This window comes from Dipteris shenzhenensis, chromosome 13, assembly GCF_047967505.1.
Source record: "Dipteris shenzhenensis isolate YYH24624 ecotype China chromosome 13, Dip_SZ_1.0, whole genome shotgun sequence".
In the NCBI taxonomy this organism is placed as follows: Eukaryota; Viridiplantae; Streptophyta; class Polypodiopsida; order Gleicheniales; family Dipteridaceae; genus Dipteris; species Dipteris shenzhenensis.
Window position 1 is genome coordinate 47,284,100 of NC_141608.1, and position 21,195 is coordinate 47,305,294.

At 42.5% G+C, this 21,195-nt stretch overlaps 1 protein-coding gene across 1 annotated transcript; it reads left to right on the forward strand.

Moving 5' to 3' along the window:
• The first annotated feature begins 5,069 nt into the window (after positions 1-5,069).
• On the forward strand, positions 5,070-7,828 carry LOC147895494 (wall-associated receptor kinase-like 22). Its single transcript, XM_087383895.1, has 2 exons — positions 5,070-6,296; positions 6,395-7,828. Exons 1-2 carry the CDS (start codon positions 5,393-5,395, stop codon positions 7,594-7,596), a joined length of 2,106 nt encoding a protein of 701 aa, XP_087240021.1. The 5' UTR covers positions 5,070-5,392; the 3' UTR covers positions 7,597-7,828.
• The last annotated feature ends 13,367 nt before the right edge of the window (positions 7,829-21,195 follow it).

The window sequence follows — 21,195 nt, forward strand, 5'->3', positions numbered from 1 at the left end:
GATGGTGTGTCGGGAATTAAAGATTGGTGGATTATTCCCTAATCTTTGCAATATTTATCAAATGCATGTGAGAAATACTCACCGCCACCATCTGTGCGAAGGACCTAGAATGTGTGTGCTATCTACACTGTTGCCATCTTGTGGTACTCCTTGAATCTCTCAAGCGTTTCACTTTTGTGCTTAAGGAAGTACGTGCAGGTGTAGAAGCTGAAGTCATCCACAAAGATTATGTAGTAAAGTGAACCCCCAAGCAATTGAGTTTGCATGGGGCCACACAAATCAGAATGCACCAATTGGAGGAGTCTGGTGGGGCGTGTCCCATGGAGACCAGAGAAGGTTGTCAAGTGTTGTTTGCCTAGCACACAAGACTCACAGAATGGGTCGTGTGTAGAAAGATGGGTCGGTAGGCCGGTTACTAGTTGGGAGCACACCAACTAAGACAAGGCTTGGAAGTTGAAGTGTCCTAGGTGGCGGGGCGAGATGTGTGTTTCAGCTTCGACAACTTGAGAAATGGATGCTTAATGAGGTGGGTGGCCATGCCCAAGCAGATAGAGGCCATCAATTGGTCGGCATTGGACTGGTGTGAACTCAGTGTCTCTTGTGGACTTGATCAAGCAAAGATCTTCTTAGAAGTCGAGGTTATAGCCTTAAGCTGTGAAGGAGGCAACAGATGTGTAGGGCTGGCATAAGTTGAACTTGATGCATTACCAAGTGGCATGCATCGGTTAATTGGAGGACAATGTCCCATGGCCAATGGCCTCCAGGGAGCGGTTGTCACCCACGTACACTAGGAGAGGCACATTATACTTCTAAAGATTGGTGAAACACTATCGTTTGGATGACATGTGGTGAGACACACCGGTATCCAGGTACCATAAGCTATGGGTTTGATCATCTTTGACGGGTGCTTGCTGAGTAATGCACACGAGATGTAGAGGCGCGCAAGGCGAGATTGGCCGATTAGCATTGGCACAAAGGGCATGATTGGTGGAGTTAGATGATGGAGGGCATCACTGGAGTTTTTGTTGAGGCAACGAGGGAACTTTGGCATCGCTAGTGGAGTATCGATTGGTGTTGGAAGGAGAGGTTGATGTTGTCTTGCAGTACTAGCTAGGTTTGCACAGCCAGCGTGTTGATAGTTCCTACGAGGGAACCTCGGGTTCTTACTTTGCATGAAGAGTGCATTTGTTTGATTTTGCTCTTGGCATGAAGATTTTGTGTGACGATGCATGAGGTCTTCTTAGAGTATCTTGCCTAAGAGTGTTGGAAGCGTGAGTGGTGTGAGAGAGCTGTGCGTGGTTACGAATGCATGCCATGATGTAGGCAAGGCCGTGATGAGCATGGTTACTTGTTGAAGTGGGGAGATTACCAGCACGGCATTGACAGTTTCATCTAAGGTTGTTTGCCATCGATCGAGAAAATCAAGAATAGAGTTAGACTCATGCAACTAGAGATTCAAGAGACGCCAGCTGTGTGCATTAACTTGAGTTGCTATATCCTCATGATCATATGTGCTCTTGAGCTTTTTCCAAATTTTCTTTGTGGATTTGAGTGCATGCATGAGTTGGATTTGTATATCTCCACAGTGGAGAATGATATGAGATCTGGCCTTAGCATTGGCCAATTCCCACACCTTGTGCTACATGGCAGGAAGAGTTATGCCAACATTGACTGAACTACCATCAATGACATCCTAAAGTTTGGAGCGAACTAGCAACATCTCCATTTTTAATCGCCCACAAACAATAGTTGGAATTTGAAAGTTTTTCCAATGTCATAGTGGCATTTTATGACGGTACTAGAAGAGGCCATTGCATGGGATTGGGGGAGGAATGGAAGCAGGTTGTGTATCAAAGAAGGGCCAGGGTCAAGCACTCAAGTGAGTGATACCATGAGAAGAGGTGAAGAGCAAAGAAGAAGAGGAGAAGCACGTATACATGCATACTAGATCGAAAGGAGATGAAGAGTAGGACAAAACAGGGGAGATGGAAACAAGAAGTGTTGTTTATTGAAGGAGCCAACCCTCAATTAGGGACCCCCATATTGAAATTGAGGCCCTATTAATTAATTTGTGCACAGAAGCGGGAGCGCAAATGTCCAATTAACGTAAGCCAGTGGCGTGCGTGAATTTTCAAATCCATTAATGTAAGGCATAATTAAAATTGAGAGCCGGGTAGCTTCTTGCAGAAGCTTTTGTTCTCTCCAGAAGCTTCTATGGCCTCTTATACATACCAGGGCAGGAGGCTACTCTTTAGAGCATAGTAGAGGAGGAGGAAGGCCTGTGAAAAGGCTTTCCACGAAATAGGAGAAGTGGGAGAGAGGGGAGAGAGAGAGGGAAGGAGGGAGAGAGAGAGAGGCAAGGCTGATTGGAGAGAGAGTGTGTGTGTGTGGAAAGAGGGGGGGGAGAGAGAGAGAGAGAGAGTGAGTGAGCAAGCGCAAGCTGAGGGCGGGATAGAACGGAGGGAGGGCAAATCAAAGATGCACATGTATAGGTTAATTGGCGATTAATCAACGTGAATGAATAGGTTAATGCGAGTCGACAAGGGCCGGGGAGCGAGAGGAGAAAATAATTAATAGGAGAGATAGCGGAGAAGCAAATAGAGCGAGGGCATGAGTTACAACTGCATGAGTGTTACAATTGAACGAGTGCACTAATACACGCTCATTATGTATTATTATTTACAGATTGAGTTAGTATATTTCGTCTTGACAGATGCCACATAGTGATCTTTGCATTCGGGACTGTCACTCAAGAATTATCTTTTGGGCTCTTGCAATGCTTTGCTACATGCCCATAGTACTTATTGCAATTAAAACAACAAGGTTTGTCTTTGTCATCTCATTCAGAAAGTCTCTAGGTTGTCACATGCACCCGTGCATGATTGGAATTGCCTTGCTACATTGTGGACATCAATGTCCATAGGAACTATGTTCTCTTGTACTGCTTTCTTTTGTTCATTTGTTGAAAGTGCATTATTCACTCGCTCCTCAAAATTCAATTAATTTGTTCACTCGCCACCTCCCTAATCGAACACCCAAAAATCAGCTTGATCTCGACCCTCTCTCTCCAAGATTTGAAAGAATCCGTCGTTGCCATGGCTGAAGGTAAAACCCCGCATGAAGATGGTCTCCCTATTGAATTTCATAAATTCTTTTGGAACACTGTTGGACCATGGTTGCTCAAGCTTTGGTAGGAATGTATTGAACTAGATAGTCTACTACTCATCTACTAGGACACCTGAATGGAGGAGTGATAAATATAAACCCAAACAAAGGTCAAAAGATGGAACTAAAGAATTGGAGTCCACTCAGTATGTTGAATTGTAGCTATAAGATCTATGCAAAGGCTTTGTCTCTAGGGCTCAAACATAAGATGTACATTGAATGGATTCTCCCTCTACATAAAGGTGTTGTGGAAAATTTGTAGAAGTCTCAGGATAGGCAAGGGAGATGGAAAATGCCCTTCTAACATATGACAAGGATCTAGGTGGTTAATAGTGGAGACATTCATCTAGGAGACTTGGGAGTCCATCTCCATGAAGCAACACTCTAGCATGACCACATCTCATGTCATTTAAAGCTTGACAGGCTAGGTCAAACATTCGTGTGTTTTGCAGAAACATACATTCCTGTCTTTAATTCTCTTAACATACCGACACTTGCAATGCTAGAAGCTCTTCTGCTCAATCAAGGTTCTCATCTGTGAATCTCAGTTATAGCTCTCTGTGCTCATCCAACAAATTGTAAAGAGTACATTAAAAGCCTATGCATTCAAGAATGCTCATTGTGCTTGCAATATCATTACAATGGTTGGCTCAAACTAGCTTGGTGTTGGTTGCAACCAGCTCAATAGTTTACGAACCAACTCAATTGTTTGCAACTAGCTTGATGGTGGTTTGTAACCAGCTTGATGGTGTTTTGCAACTAGCTCAATGGTTGTAACCACCATGGTAATTGTAACCATCATGGTGGTTATCGTTCAAACCACTAAGCTTGTCCCTTGCAAAAGAATATTAGCTCTCTCTCTCTCTCTCTCTCTCTCTCTCTCTCTCTCTCTCTCTCTCTCTCTGTGGACCTCAACCTCGACTAGTAGGATCTCCTACTTAATTAACCTAGTAAGCCTACTTAATTAATTTGCTCCCTAATTCGCTAACTTGCTCCATGATTCGCTCTTCCTCGCCTCTCCCTACTCTGCGCTCCCACTCTCCTCCCCAGTCTCCCCTCCCTACTCTACTCTGCTGGGCAAGAGTTGCTTCACTGATTCATTGAGTTGAACGTTCAACGAACCACGTCGCGGCAATGCCTTCTAGAACTGTCCGGCGTAGCTAGGGCTTTTCACTCGCCTGACTAGAAGTGGTAATCAACTATGTTCTCAAAATGATCTATCCAAACCATGACATCTTAGTAGGCAATCCATGGACTGACTTGGGTCGCACTTTTTAATCTATGCGATGATTCTGTGAGGAGCAACTGTGGGTATGAACTAAGGAATGGCATTAGGACTTGATTTGTGTGGGCGATCTGATTCATGAGAGCGATCATGTGCCCGCTTCCTGTTTGCGGTTGCTGCAAATTCTCTGGTTCTACCATTTGTTGCTCCTGTGTTGGTTCCATCGATCAATTCTGTTGTTCAATACCCTGGCGTCTCCACCAACAGCTATGTGAAAAGCTAAAGGACACAGTTAGCAGTAAAACCACACTGCCTCAATCCGGCAGGGATGATCCATACATAACGACTAGCCAAGAAGAGTCCACATGGGGGGTGCCACGCTGGTGACACGTTGGGACCCTAAACTCATAGATGCGGCACACTATGACCTCCCATTTCTTTTTTTTTCTTTTTTTTTAAATTGAAAGTGGTCTTCTCTTCTCTTATTCTCTTATATTACCAAAAACATTAGGTATTAGTTAGGGTGTGCCGCGCTCTCGAAAAAATGATTCGCAGGGCGACCGCCTCCTTCCAAGTGGCTTAGCTCTGGAGCTCATCCAGTCAAGGCTCGACCAATTAGCCGGCTGCGCACCTCAGATCATTTGAAAATTCGCAGGTCAGCTCGTGGCGGAGAAAACAAAGTCGATATAAAATTATCTGAGCGACGCTTGCAAGGAATGAGAGAGATATCGAGAGAGACCGTTTGAGAGAGAGAAAAAGAGAGAGATTGACATCGATTACGGCTAAGGTCTACGGTTCTAGGGAGACAGAATGATTTCTCTGTGAAACTCGAGTAATATGAGAGTTTGAGAAATTGAGTTTGAGACGCATCAACAACGACATCAGATTGATTTGCTGCCGGTGCAAAGAGATTGGATTAACAGACGGATGAGAGATCAATTGACGGATTCAGCTCAGGGCGGCGAGGGTGTCAGATAATCTACGCGCTAGCAAGATCGATCCATGAATGCTTTCCTGTTCGCGGTTGTTTGTGCGATCTCCATCTGCACCCAGTTGGATGCTGCAGCAAATACCTCCTGCACGAGGACCTGTGGCGGCGTACAAATCCCATACCCCTTTTGGATCGAAAATCCCAGCTGTGGGCTTCCCGACTTCCCTATCGTCTGTGGCAGCGATGGTGTCCCGTTCCTCCAGACCGATGCTGGCAAGTTCGAACTGCTGGAGATATCTTCAGGAAGCCTTACCATCGACTCCACCGATCTCAGGGCCAATTCCTGCGACCCTCAAAATCCCGGTGAGAAATCCTTCAGCCTTACAAACAAAGTTACTGGGCCGTTTGCCATCTCCGGTAACAACATCTTTGTCGTTCTCGGATGCAATTCCAATGGGAGCTGCGCTGGTTCTAGCATCCGATCACACGCCGCTGACCCTCCACCGTTCGACTTCAAGTGCGAAGCGGGTTGCTACAACCAGAATGCGTTTCCCTTCTGCAGTGCATACTCCTGCTGCCTGGCCAGTCTTCCTGCGGGATTGACGCAACTAAGCTTGACTGGTTTTGGGCTTGGTTATTCCCTTTATCCTGGAGTATGCGGATTCTCCACTGTGTTAAAGCCCAGCACTTTCATCAATGGCACAGAGGTTTTCGGGAGTGGGCATTACGGTTTGGAGATCGCATGGGGCATCATTTTTGACAAAACAGCTCCAAATTGCTCCGCTGTCAACAAGACAACTGGATATGCATGCGCTCGACAGGCCATATGCGGTGAAATCGAGTATATGGGAGCTTATTTCTGCAATTGTTCTGAAGGGTACACAGGAGATGGATTCAAGGACGGAACCGGTTGCAGTCTTGATCAATCTAAGTCTTCGCCGGCGAATTCTACTATTGCCCGCTATGTCGTAGCAGGTCCTGACCCATTATCTTATGAAGATTCGTGTGTTGGTCCCTCTAATCTCATTCTACGTCCAAACACTGATATTAGGTCTGCTTCTGTATGTTTTCAGCTACGTTGTCAACAGGTATCACCGTAGCGATCATGTGCTTCTTGCTGTTTTGGTTGCTGAAATCACGACAAGTGAGAAGTACGAGGCAGAAACGCTTTGAACTCAACGGTGGTTACAAACTACGAGGGCTTCTGCCCACCTTGAAAGGGCAAGTAATGCCCAAGCTCTTCACAGAAAGTGATCTGGAAAAGGCTACTCTGAAGTTTTCTGAACAAATGCGATTGGGGAGCGGCGGTTCTGGTACAGTTTACAAGGGTAACCTAGAAGACGGCTCCGTCGTGGCGGTCAAGAAATCCAATCGCCTGCAGCAACCTGGGGAGATGGATCACTTCATCAACGAAATCATTCTTCTCTCCAATATCAACCACAGAAACATTGTTCGGCTGCTCGGCTGCTGCCTGGAAGCACAGGTTCCGCTCCTGGTCTACGAGTATGTTCCCAACGGCACCTTGTCGGAGCATTTGCAAGGCAAATTCGGCACCTACTTGAGTTGGCCGGTCCGCTTACAAATCGCTCAACAGACTGCAAACGCATTGGCGTATCTCCATTCGGCTGCATCTCCACCCATCATCCACAGAGATGTGAAATCGTCCAATATTCTCCTAGACGAAAAATTCACTGCAACGGTTGCTGATTTCGGTGTCTCCCGAGTGGTGGCACCCGACCAGACGCATGTCTCCACGGTAGTGCAGGGCACCATCGGATATCTCGATCCCGAATACTTTCGAAGCTTTCAGCTGACCGACAAGAGCGATGTGTACAGCTTCGGGGTAGTGCTTCTGGAACTGATAACCTCGTTGCCGTCGGTTTCGACGGGAAACAGTCTGGTTAATTTGTGTATCAGCGCAATGTCAACACAAGGCGAGTTCTCAAAGTTGATAGATCCGCATCTCGCCATGTCGATGGATACACAGGCCGAGATCATGAGCTCCATCAGTCATGTGGCCAAGCTTGCCATGAGTTGCTTATTAGTGGAAGGCCGAAGCAGGCCTAGCATGAGAGACGTTGCGGAAGAGCTGCATCACATCGCATTAGGAGAAGAGCAGATCTACTCTGCGAGATTCGGCTACGCGGCAGCTGATCGAGAATTAGAAGCCGCGAGCCCTTTACTGGATCCAGGAATGCAGCATGATGGTGGTAACTGTACGCAGAATTCTAGTGGATTCAGCAGTTCATTTGAAACAAGCTTATCGGGAAGATAGCTCGAATTCGACTGTGCTGAAAAACTAGAAGTCCATTTGTGCTGATTACCAAGAAGGGCATCATCGTTTCAGGTACACAGAGAGTCTGAGAGAGAGAGAGGGTTCTTTGTTTTCCTTTTCAGCTTCAGATGCCAAAAGTAGCTAAGGAAGGTAACTTATACAAGAGAAACATCTGGATCTCAGAAAATAACCAGCCTGTTTCCTAGGAGAACCTCTGGCTCTCAGAAAATAATCAGCCTGTTTCCTAGAGAACCTGGCTCTCAGAAAATAATCAGCCTGTTTCTTAGAGAACCCAGCACACACTGAGACAGAGAGTTCTTTGTTGCACTTACAAATTCTTTCCCAAAATTGCAGGATTCAAGGATTTCAATCAATGGATCATGGAGTTCAATAGTTCAAGGTTTACTCTCGGTTGAACTCATCATATGCCCTAAGGTTACCTAGTCTCGTGAACTCAACTCATTGAGGATGTATGGGGGTTCATCTAGGGATTTGCAAGAGATTTGAATACTTCAGTTAAAACAAATCTAGACATTTTAAAAATAAAAACCAACCATAAAAACTTGTCCAATTGCCATTTTTCGAAGGACCAGCTTCTAATTGGTTACCACACGGTACTATACATATACCGTGGGGTACATCTATATTTATCGCACGGTATTTGTATGTTACCATGCGGTGTTTCCATATTCCACATGGTATGAAGAGATTATCAAGTGGTTTAGTTTACTTATATATATTCGTGTCGCTGTAGGAGTGTCACTTTCTCTCAGATCCTAGTGCTCTCCAATTGAAAGGGATTAACAAAGCTTCAAATCAAATTTGTGAGTTTTATTATGTCCTTTCTTAAAGTATCATGTGTCAATTGTGTAGCTTGCTTTCATTGGTTTATGTAACACATATTTACATATAAGATGATTTGTTTTTAATTAGTAGACTACAATGTTTGATTTTTTGTTTGTTGATAGTTGCATACACAACAAGAAAAGGCACCTACAGATGCGCACACAAACGCGTTTCTATAATTTAAAAAAAACTTACAGGCGTGTCTATTTGCATGCCTATTGGCGCATCTACAGACCCGTGTCTAAAGGTGCTTCTATATAGCAGGCAAATGCACATATAGACTGCAAATAGATGCCCTGCTAGAAATTTGAAAAAATAGACAGACGCACATATAGACGCGCAAATAGACGTCCTGCTAAAAATTTTAAAAAAATAGAGAGACACGTACATAAACGCGCTTATAAACACTCTATAGAATATTTTTTGTTAATAAAAGCAGAATTTTGTGTGGTTGAACAGAGTGCCTCCACGTGCTGCAGACTGGGGTCCGCCTTCGCTGCCTTCATTGCTTTCTTCCACTCACGCTTGTGAGCGGTGTGGGGCTGGCCCCTTGGTGGTTGACCACCCTCAAGCCTAGCAATCTCAGCTAGTGTCTGCCTCTTAAGCGAAGATCTTTTATTGCCAAGTATTGTAACAATCTTTGACTTGGCCCATTTATCTGTGAACTGAATATTGAGGGGATTGGGATACCTAGAGCGAACAGCAGCGAGGGTCTCATCAGCCAACTCTTTTGGATGGTCTTTGTAGTGAATAAAGCAATCTCTATAGTTGTTAGCAATTACAGAGTGCATGAAGGCCATGATGTCTTTCCCCCGTGCATCCATCAAGATGCCTCCTGTCTAAGTGATGTCATAGTAAATCGTACCATCACCCTCTGGCACGTCTGCATCATCTAAATCATCCTCGTCCCCACCATTACCCAATATCTCTTACTTTAGAAATATATATACTATATCCATGTGTGGGTTGTTATAAGTCGACATAAGCCAACGTCCCGAGTCCCAACCAACACTCGAATCTTTTCTTAAAAAGACTACTAAATAATTATTACATATAATGAAAATAGTATTCTGACTTAACCAGTAAAATATTAAAGTAACTTTTTGTCTAGACTCAATTTTTATTTATTTCTATTTCTTCTCTTCTTTCTTTAAAAAAAAAAGCTTATTGAAATAACCTTTTTATATCTATAAAATAATTTCAAAATAAAAAATAATATGCCACTAGTAACTCTACAAACTATTTCTTTGAAAAAAAGAAAACTCAACAAACTATTAAAAAAAATTATATATCACAACAAGCCAAAGCAACTATAGATGCGAAATAGCGGGCGCGTCCTTAGGCGCTGCTCGAATAGCAAAAATACAGGCACATCTAATAGCACGTCTATTTGCGCATTATTAGCGCATCTGCACTGTAAATTCGATGCGGATTTAGACGCAAAACACAGAATATAGAAAATGAAATTTTAGTGCAGGATGATAAATGTACATCATTGCTTTCCTAACATTGCCCATGATTACCAAAGCACGTAATTTTAACAAAAATATCAATGCTTTTTGGCAAACTCACATATACAAAAATAAAGTGAGGTGAGGAGAATGAGACAATATGTAAAATAGTTTTGCCAATATCAATGATGGGCTATGGTTCAATCTCATCCTCAATGAGATCAACCCTTGCCAAACTATCTACTTCAAAATCCAAACCAGTGTTAAGATCTACAAATACATTCAACCCACTACTACTTGTGCTACTCATGTGCTCATCGAAATTAGCATCACCAATGGTGTCCTCATGGGTAATGGCCTCAATATCCGTATCTCCTATCTCATGATCATTCTCCTCTCTCGTATCACGGTCATCATCACCTCCATGGCCATGATCATCCTCAATACGCTCCATATTAGTAAATGTACTATACATCACTTTGGAACGTGGTGTAATAGGTATGACATGCCACCACTTATTATTATCCACCATTGGTTGATAGATAATCTAATTCAAACACAAATACAATCATGTTATTTTCCTTGCATCGAAGGTATCAAATATTTAAAAGTGTTGGTATAATCCAAGTTATAGGGGGGTTACCTCCTCATCTATAGCCAATAGCACAAGCTGCCCAATCTCTTTGTGTCTATTACTTTGCTACATCCTTTTCCTTGAGGCACAATAGAGGTCATCCTTAGGTCTTCATCATCTCTCCATAGTCGTGGGAGAGAGCTATCCACATCAACAAGAAACTCAGAAATATATACGAGTGACTCTTGTACCAACCAACCCTCGGCCATGCTACCTTTGGGTCTTGCATTTTATCTCATGAAACCCTTCAAGGTCTTCATGAAGCGCTCGAGGAAGAATAACCATCGTGCATGTATAGTACCGCATATAGCAATCTCATCCACCAAATGCACTATGAGATGTAGTTGGCTTGTGAGAATAGAATGTGGAAATGTCTCCTCCACTAAGCAAACCACCTCCACTGACATAACTCGAGCATTCTCAAGCATGGTGTGACCTATTTCCTTTGAGCTCACATACCTAAAAAGGAAAAAGTACGCAATATTAGCAATATGAACACCTTGCATCTTGTAAAGTACCTCACAAGCTCGCCCATCTTGTAAATACAATATTCACATTTTGTATCTTGTAAAGTACTTCACAAGCTCACCCATCTTGTAAATACAATCCTTCACATCCTTCGATGCACTGCAAGAAATGCTAGTAGGTAGTATGAGCTGAACACACAAGGAATGGTTGATTAGTTGCTTCTAATTCACTCACAAATTTGGAAGGAAAAAGACTTTATGCACATAAAATACTTACTTGGAGCATCTTGTGCCAATCATGAGATTTCAAGCCATATAATTGCTCTATACCTCTTTTCTTGCTCTTTGTGAAGGCCCCCTTCAAACACCTCATGCATCCAGTGGGAGTACGAACTATAGTGATAGCTCGCTTCACCACCACGATCTCTAGCTTTAATAACTTCCATGGTGCATGAGGTAAAAAGACATGCCTATTTGGCCTCTCTTGTGGCCAAGCTTCATGCATCCTTCCTATGGTGCGTAGATCCTCCCTTATGCTACAGAATCTCGTGTCCCATTCAAATGTTCCCAAATGGTAGATGCCACATTCTTGAAGATATGCATAGGATCATGACAAGATATGAAGAGGGGAGAGGAGAAGAGTGGAGATGAGGAGAGAGGGCACAGCTAGAGAGCACACCACAAATGACTAACTGTACACTAGATTTAGTTGAAAAAATAGAATATATACAAACGCTTTTAGGGTTAGGGTTAGGGGATCTAACCCTTTCCTTTATAGCACTCTATAAGGTTAGTGCTATGCACATATGATCACGTGATGGTGCTATGCACACATGATCACATGATGTTGAGCGTGAACTCTCAAAACCTTCCCTCAAGATCAACATCATGAAGTAGGCCTTCCCTCAAGATGATGATTCTGGGGAATCGAAGAAGGACTGAGCATTACATTCCATCACACCCCTTTAATGGGAATGTTCTTCCTCTGCGTCAAACCAAGAGCTAGTCGGTGTTTCTCGAATAGCTCTTTACTGAGTAGTTTGGTAAAGATGTCTGCAACATTTTCTTTGCTATCACAATGCTGCAGTGTGATGTCACTAAGTAACACTCTTTCTCTGATGAAGTGCTCTCTGACATCAATGTGCTTTGTCCTGGAGTGATATACTGGATTTTTGGCCAATGCTTGAGCCGATTGATTATCACAGTATATTGTTGTTGGCTTTAACTCATCAAAGTAATCTGTTTCTGACAATAGTCTTCTGAGCCATATAGCCTCACATGCACCTGTAGTGAGTGCCCTATATTCTGCTTCAGTCGAAGACAAAGAAACAGTTGGCTGTTTGTTTGACAACCATGATATAGCACCTTGACCAAGGAAAAATGCATATCCCTGTGTCGATCTCCTGGTCTCATGATCTCCGGCATAGTCACTGTCACAGTATCCATGCAACCATGGATGACTTCCTCTGTATTCTATCCCAAATTGTCTTGTACCTCTGATGTATCTCAAGACTCTTTTGGCTGCATTCCAGTGAGACTATTTTGGATTTGCCATAAACTGTGCTAGTGAGCTTACTGCATAACAAATATCTAGCTGTGTGATTGTCAGATATATAAGAGATCCAATGAGCTACCTGTAGTATCTGTCATTGACTGTAGGCTTTTCTGAATCTTTAGTAAGTTTCAAACTCTGTTCCATGGGAGTGGCTGCAATCTTGCAATCTGCCATATGAAACTTCTTTAGGAGACTGTCAACATATTTGAGCTGACTCATGAATGTGCTATTTGAATCTCTCCAGAACTCAATTCCAAGACAATAGTGCATAAGTCCAAGATCTTTCATGTCGAACTCTGCAGATAAGTCTTGTTTTAATTTTCTGATGAAGCTATCCTTTCTTCCTGTTACAATCAGATCATCTACGTACAAGAGTGCAATAGTAATGTCTTCCCCTTGAACTTTGTAGTAGAGAGTATGATCTGCATTGGACTTCATGTATCCCAAATCAGCAAAATACTTGTCGATTCTGCTGTACCAACTTCTGGGTGCTTGCTTTAAGCCATAGAGACTTTTCTTGAGATGGCAAACCTTTTTCTCCTTTCCTGGTTCAACATAACCTGCTGGTTGTTGCATGTAGACTTCCTCGTCTAGATAGCCATTGAGAAATGCATTCTTGACATCGAGCTGATACACATTCCATTTACTGAGTGTCACTAGTGATATCAAGAACCGTATGGAATCCATCTTTGCTACTGGAGCATAAGTCTCATCATAATCTTGACCATATTGTTGTGCAAATCCTTTTGCAACTAATCTGGCTTTGTATCTCTGAATAATGCCATCTGGATTGTACTTCACTTTGTATACCCATTTGTTGGCTATGGCCTTCTTCCCTAGTGGAAGGTCACATAATTCCCAAGTGTTATTTTTATACAAAGCATCCATTTCTTCATTCATAGCAGTTTGCCATTCTGGCTTGTCTACTGCGTCTTCGAAGTACACTGGCTTTTCTGTAGCCATGATGGTAGTCATAAGAGCATAGTTGGTGGTTTCCACCTGAATTGCTTTGCCTTTCTGGGCATATGTCAATCTGGCTGGTGGTCTGCTTTCCCTAGTAGACCATCTGAGCTGTTGTGGCACTGCTTGGGGTGTTGTTGGCAATTCTTCCTCTTCTTCATCAACTTGTTCTGTAGATGACTGTGAAGTCGATGCTTCTATCTCTTGTGTAGATGAGGTTTTCCATTCTGATTCCTCATCAAAGATTACATCTCTGGAGATAATGACTTTGCGGTTGATGGGATCATACAATTTGTATGCTTTGCTTTCTTCACTGTAGCCAACCATGATGCATTTGCGTGACTTCGCATCCAATTTCCTGCGATGATCATCATGTATGTGGGCATATGCTATGCAACCAAATATGCGGAGATGCCCAATGCGTGGCTTGTGTCCAGTGAATGCTTCATAAGGAGTCATACCTTGTATCGGTTCGGTAGGAAGCCGATTAAGCAAGTAGTTAGCTGTAGCTATTGCTTCTGCCCAATACTGATTCGGAAGATGCTTTTTCACTAAGCATTGCTCTAGCACTATCTGCTAAAGTCGCATTCTTCCTTTCAGCTCTTGCAATTTGCTGAGGAGTATCTGCACATGTGAACTGTCTTTGAATGCCATGATTTTTGCAAAAGTTCATGAATGCTGAAGACATGTATTCACCTCCTCTGTCTGATCTCATGACCTTGATCTTTCTGCCTGTCTGGTTTTCTACCATGGCTTTGAATTCTTGAAATCTAGAAAACACTTCAGATTTCTCTTTCAGAAAGTAGACCCAACAATATCTGCTGTAGTCATCGATGAAGGTCAAGTAATAAAGTGAACCATTGATGCTGCGGGTCTGGGCATAACCCCATACATCTATATGAATCAAATCAAGAATACCTCGTGCACGAGAGGTACTTCTGACAAAGTTGGTTCGCTTTTGTTTGCCGAAGCAGCATGCTTCACAAACCTTTCCAAGAAACTGTAGCTTCGGAATCCCAATTTCCATATTCTGATTCCTTAGATCTAACAAGTACTTGAAGTTGACATGACCATATCTCTTGTGCCATTTTGTAGATAGTGGCATCTATTGCATTTGAGCTGACATGGCATGCTTATCTGGTACTGTAGCTAGCATCCTGTATAAGCGTCCTTCCTTGACACCTTTTGCTACTAGCTGACCTCTTTTGGATTTGTCTCTGATAGTGCATTCATCACCGTCGAAGATGACTTTGTAGTTGTGTTCCGTCATTTGACCTACTGACAAAAGGTTCTTGCTGAGCTTCGGAACATAGAGCACATCTTTGACTAATCCTTTTGTACCAGTGAAATTGTTCATAGGGATAACACCTGTCCCTTGAATTGGATTCGGTGTATTGTCTGCTATGTAGATGACATTTTTATGTCCTTCCAATGGCTTCATTTCTGTGAACCATTCCTGATGATTTGTCATATGAGATGATGCACCACTGTTGATGTACCAAGGATCCTGTTCCACTTGGTCGACTTGATAGCTGAAATCCTCTTTGGGATTGAAATCAATGTCTAGGTGCATTGTATCAGTCTGATGCAATTCTTGACTTGCAAGAAACATATTTCCGTGTTCATTTGCAAAATGACTGTGACTAGAATGTCCACCACGATGATTTCCTCTTCCTTAGGGGTTCCCTCGCTGGATTGACTGCCTTGGTCGTACTGCTTCTTGTGGCAATCTCTTTCATAGTGTCCAAACTTGTGACAGTAGTTGCACTGAATGTTTGACACATTGGTGGATGCATTCCCTCATCCTTATGATTTTCCTCGATTGGAATGATTTCCTCTTTGCTGATTCTGATGTTGCTAAGGATGTTGCTGATGCTGATGCTGATTCTGACTTTGATTTTGTTGATGATGACCACTTTTCTGATATGATCTACCTCTGTTTCTGCCTTTGCCTCTGCTTTTGTCTGAAGCTGTGAATGCCTGATCATTAGAATGACCTTTACGTGCTTGAATGGCCTGAGTCCTGAGTTCTTCACTAAGTAGAACTGTCTGAAGTTTTTCCAGTGTTGGAATTTGCCATTGGATGGCAATACTCTGGACTAGATTCTCATATCCTTCTCCTAGTCCATTCAGGATTACTTGAACCATTTCTGCGGGATTCATAGCACTCTATAAGGTCAGTGCTATGCACATATGATCACGTGATGGTGCTATGCACACATGATCACACGATGTTGAGCATGAACTCTCAACAGATCAAGCAGGTGATTGATCTTGAGGTGGGACCAATATGGTAAACGATAAAAGATGGAGTATCTAAACAAAAGCTGGTGTTAGCGGGCAATCTTTATTTCCAACCAATATAGCACACAATAGTTGCAAACCCTTACCGGCTCATGCCAAGTGGTGCGTGGATCCGTCCCAAATTCTCATCCAATCTCCTGTAGTGAGTGACTGTGGGGGGACTTCATTCCAAGGGGCGACATATCTAGGATGATCAGGTGGGAGAAATCGATGGTGATTCTCATAGATGACCTTATTCAATGCGTCTACCCGTGAGGCAACTAGCGAAGGACCACAAACAGGACATGCATGGTAACCCGATGTAGTGAGACTTGAACAATAGATGAAATTAAGAGTTCCAGGTGGGTTTAGGGTGCCACATTGATTGCCTACTCATAATTAAAAGTGCAATGCTTACCTGAATACTCGCCATAGCCTGGGAAGTCATGCATCATCCACATCAAGAGTTCTTTGCAGTTGAAGTCTCGTGAGACGAGGGAGGCCTGCTCACATCATGCACCTCGATACCTCTCCAAAGTATCTCTAGCTCATCAATCAAAGGCTCCAAATAAACATAAGGAATTTTGACTTTATATTTCCCTGGAATTAGAAGGGATAACATAACATGTCCTTTCTTAATCGCCATAGAGGGTGGAAGATTATAATTCACCAATATCACTGGCCATACACTGTAAGAGGTGCTTTTGAGACCAAATGGGTTTACACCGTCCATACCCAATCCAAGTCTCAAGCTCCTAGGTTCTTCCTTGAAGCTTGGCCATGTGTCTTCAATATGCTTCCACGCAGGAGTGTCTGCGAGAGTTCTCTGAGTGTCTGTGAGAGTTCTCCACTTGCCATCAGTTGATCAATGGGAGGAATGCCATGACATGAGCTCTGTAATGGATTTGCACTTGAACATATGTTGGATGCGAGGGATTATGGGAAAATGTCATAGAACCTTATGAGGCACATCCAAAGTTTTGAGATCTGCTCTATATCTTGCCTCCCCACTAGCATAATTCACCATGTTTGCAAAATAGGCTTTAAAGCTTACTTGAGTAATGCATTCAAACTTGCATTGGTCCATCCATAGATGGTTTGCAAGTTTAGTAACTCCTCAGTAACTCAAGGGAGGCATGTAGAATAGAGAATGTGCACCCCTCAAATAGTGGAGTTGATGCTGCAGTAAAAAGATCGTCTTGCTCCATGCTATCATCCCTACCTGAGGATTGATGGACATATAAATCCTGCACCATATCATCAAACACCTCCTCCTCCACGGCCTCATGAGGTAATGGCAGAGGGCTACTATCACCATCCTCGGGGGGGTCACTATGTATGAACCCTCTATATCACGTGCGTTTGAGGCCTATTTGTAAAATCCCTTATCTGTAAATTTTTCCTTAATAAAACGTACCCTTTTTCTATACAAATCTGTAAATTTTTTTACATTTAATTTTAAATGCTCCCTTATGTATATTAATTTTTGAGAAATTTAGGAATTAAAAATATCCTTCTGTTGAACTCACGTGATAGGGTTACATATGATGAGTGACCCCCCTGAGTCACCATCACTCCATGCATCCGTAATGGTCCCTCTTGAAGATCCCATCTCATATCGCCGATGCTTCGCCTCGGGGGGGTCACTCATCATATGTAACCCTATCACGTGAGTTCAACAGAAGGATTTTTTTTATTTCTAAAATTTACAGAAATAAATATACATAAGGGACTATTTAAAATAGTTTTGGAAAAAATTTACAGATTTGTATAGAAAACGGGTACATTTTATTAATGAATTTTTTTACAGATAAGGGATTTTAAATATAGGCCTTGAACGCACGTGATATAGAGGGTTTATACATAGTGACCCCCCCGAGTGCTTCGCCTCCTTACGATGAGCATAGGGCAACATATGCGGGTGTGGCACTGCATCCTGTATCAAATTAAAACGGGATCATAACTCAAATACATGAACACCCATAGGTATCTCAATCAACCTTAACTCTTTAACACTTACCATGTTTATAGTCACATCCCATTATTCATACTTTGAGATGTGATTGAGTGTAATTCTGTGTCAACGATACATGTTTCATCGACATCGATCACACATACATTTGATTTTTTGCTCCAACCACATTTCGCGATGGTGGATACAGAGGAATTCATCCTCACTGGAGCTACTTGTTGAAGATGAAGACATCCTATATATAAACAACCCAAAAAATTTGTTCTTGGATGAGTTGTAAATGTCAAAACTTTGTGGAGCGTCTAAAAGCGCATCTAACACTGCGTCTGTACTGTGGAGTGCATCTATAGATGCATCTAAAACATACTTTAGATGCATTGATAGAGGCGCTTTTAGACGCACAGATAGACGCATATCTAGACGTGCAGACTGCGAGCTGATTTTCGAACCTACTTTTAGCGCGCTTGCTTTTCTTCACATACTTTTAACGTCACGCGGCTTGCTTTCCTATTAACAGACATAGCTCCGAGCATCCACACTTATCTCCAAGCATCCAAACTCATCTCCAGGCTTACACAATCATCCCCAAGCACACAACAGAAGAGGGTGAACAAGGAAAATAAGAAAGAGAGGAAGAGGGTGAACAAGGAAGAGAAGAAAGAGAAGCAACTTTGAAGAAGGACAAGAAGCTTCCATACCTCTATCCAAGGTAAGTCTCTTGACGGTTGATCTTCTTTAGAAGTTGCTCTCTTTGGATTCATCCTTTATCGTATGCAGGGAATGGATGTTTTTTATACTAGTGTGGTCGGGTGCATGTCCTTTTCAATTTCTTAGAAAAAGACGTCTGTCGGAGCGCGTCTATAGATGCATTTAATAGTGCATCTATAGACACGTCTGTCTTTTGAAAAAATAGACAGCTGCACCTATAGATGTGCTATTAGACGCGCTCTGACAATCTTATCTGTTCTTCCCTTTCCCCTTCCTTTTCCTTCTCTTTCCCTTCCCCCTCCCCTTCTCCTTTTACTTCCACTTCCAAGAAAAGGATTGCATATTGAATGATGGAAATAAGTGATTGCATGAATGAAGAAAGGGATTGCATGAATGATGGAAAGGGATTGCATGATTGAAGAAAGGGATTGCATGAATGATGGAAAGGGAAAGCATGATTGAAGAAAGGGATTGCATTCATGAAAAAATAAGGGATTGCGTTCTCTTTTTCTCTCCTTTCTTCTCTCTTTCCTTCTATTTTCTCCTCTCTTTTTCTCTCTTATCTCCTTTCTTTTTTCTCCTCTCTTTTCCTCTCTTTTTCTCTCTTATCTCGTCTCTTTCCTTCTCTTTTTGTCTCTTTTCTCATCTCTTTCCTTCTCTCTATTTCTCTCTTTCCTTCCTCTCTTTTCTTCACTCTTTCCTTCTCTCTTTTTCTCTCTTTTATCCTCACCTTTTCTCTCTTTTCCTTCTCTCTTTTATCCTCTTTTTCCTTCTCTTTTCATGGTAATTTTCCTCTCTTTTTGTCTCTTTTTTTCTCCTCTATTTTCCTCTCTTTTCTCCTCTCTTTCCTTCTCTCTATTTTCCTCTCTTTTATCCCCTCTTTGCTTCACCTTGTCTCTCTTTTTTCTTCTCTCTTTTATCCTCTCTTTCCTTATCTTTTCGTCTCTCTTTTTCTCTCTTATCTCCTCTCTTTTCCTTCTCTTTTCATCTCTTTTCTCATCTCTTTCCTTCTTTCTTTTTCTCTCTTTTCCTTCTCTCTTTTCTCTCTTCTCTTCCTTCTTTTTTCTCCTCTATTTTCCTCTCTTTCCTTCTCTCTATTTTCCTCTCTTTTATTCCCTCTTTCCTTCACCTTGTCTCTCTCTTTTCTTCTCTCTTTTATCCTCTTTTTCCTTCTCTTTTTGTCTCTCTTTTTCTCTCTTATCTCCTCTCTTTCCTTCTCTTTTCGTCTGTTTTCTCAGCTCTTTCCTTCTCTCTTTTCTCTCTTTCCCTCCTCTCTTTTCTCTCTTATCTCCTTTCTTTTTTCTCCTCTCTTTTTCTCTCTTCCCTTCCTCTCTTTTCCCCTCTTTTATCCCCTCTTTCCTTCACCTTGTCTCTCTTTTTTCTTCTCTCTTTTATCCTCTCTTTCCTTCTCTCTTTTTCTCTCTTATCTCCTCTCTTTCCTTCTCTTTTTTCATCTCTTTTCTCGTCTCTTTCCTCCTCTCTTTTTCTCTCTTTCCCTCCTCTCTTTTCTGTCTTATCTCCTTTCTTTTTTCTCCTCTCTTTCCTTCCTCTCTTTTCCTCTCTTTTCCCATGCGAAGCATGGTAGAGGTGGGGGATGCATGGCAGCTTGCTTTGGCGGGTGAACGTCACCCGAGCTATGAGCATTCTTGCTGCATAGAAAAGGATCATGATATGTTTTGTGCCTATCACAATTCCACAAAATCAAGTCGAGCTTTGGTATAAAAGCAGCAAGCTTCACCTAAAAGGTTGATACCTTGGTCGAATGGCTGTGTCCTCTATTGCATCATGATAAATTGAAGGAAATAAGGTAGATAGCATATCAAATGATGGCCGTAGATGTTTGGAGAATGGACACCAAGCTGCATAAAATAGCACAGCAACATAGGATTCTCGACTACTTTGCACAAGGTTTAGAGCTACCTCCACGGTTGTTCCATTCAGCTAAGTATATCCAACAAGATAAACATCAACCTGAGAACAATTTCCTTCAGCTTATAACATCCCCTAGCTAGAGTACTACAATTTTGTGAATCATGTTACTCCAAGGTGCCATTTCCCGGGAACTGTAGTGTAAATGCCCCATTTCTCAAGTCTATTATGCTCATTGCGAATTGCAAATGCAGATGTGGTCTATGAATCGTGATCTGCGGTACTAGTGCCACTGCAATGGTTTGCTCTATAGAATCCACATTAGTGGCTTCAAAATTTCACATCACACATATAGAGCTCCACTCCTATTTACGCGAGTGGGCTATAGCCTCTTATGATGGCTTTTGCACAAGGAAGCCATTGCATTGCACTTGCCTTTTGGGGTCAAAGCCGAGCACACGGATGAAAGCATCAGGGTAAGCCTTCTTGCACTCTGTGATTTCATTCAATACAGCAGTAGAGTCATTGCAACCAAACATAGGCAGCTTCCACATTGTCCAATACCTTCCATCATAGTAGCCGCATCCATGGAAATGCTCTCTATAAATGCTTCCGATCTAGGCAGTTCAAAGTAGTGCATTAGAAAGGAGATGGAGCGACGGAAGGCATTTCAAAGTGGAGCAAGCACTCGAAATGACGAAGGGAAATTAGCTAGATCTCATAAAAGCATCCAAGGCGTCAGAAACAGATACGTAAAGTGGTTAAGCAAGGGCAGACATTTGGAAAGACTACAAAGTTGAGCAAGAAATGGCACGATCACGATCAAGTGAAGAAACTAAACAAGTGGCGGCTGA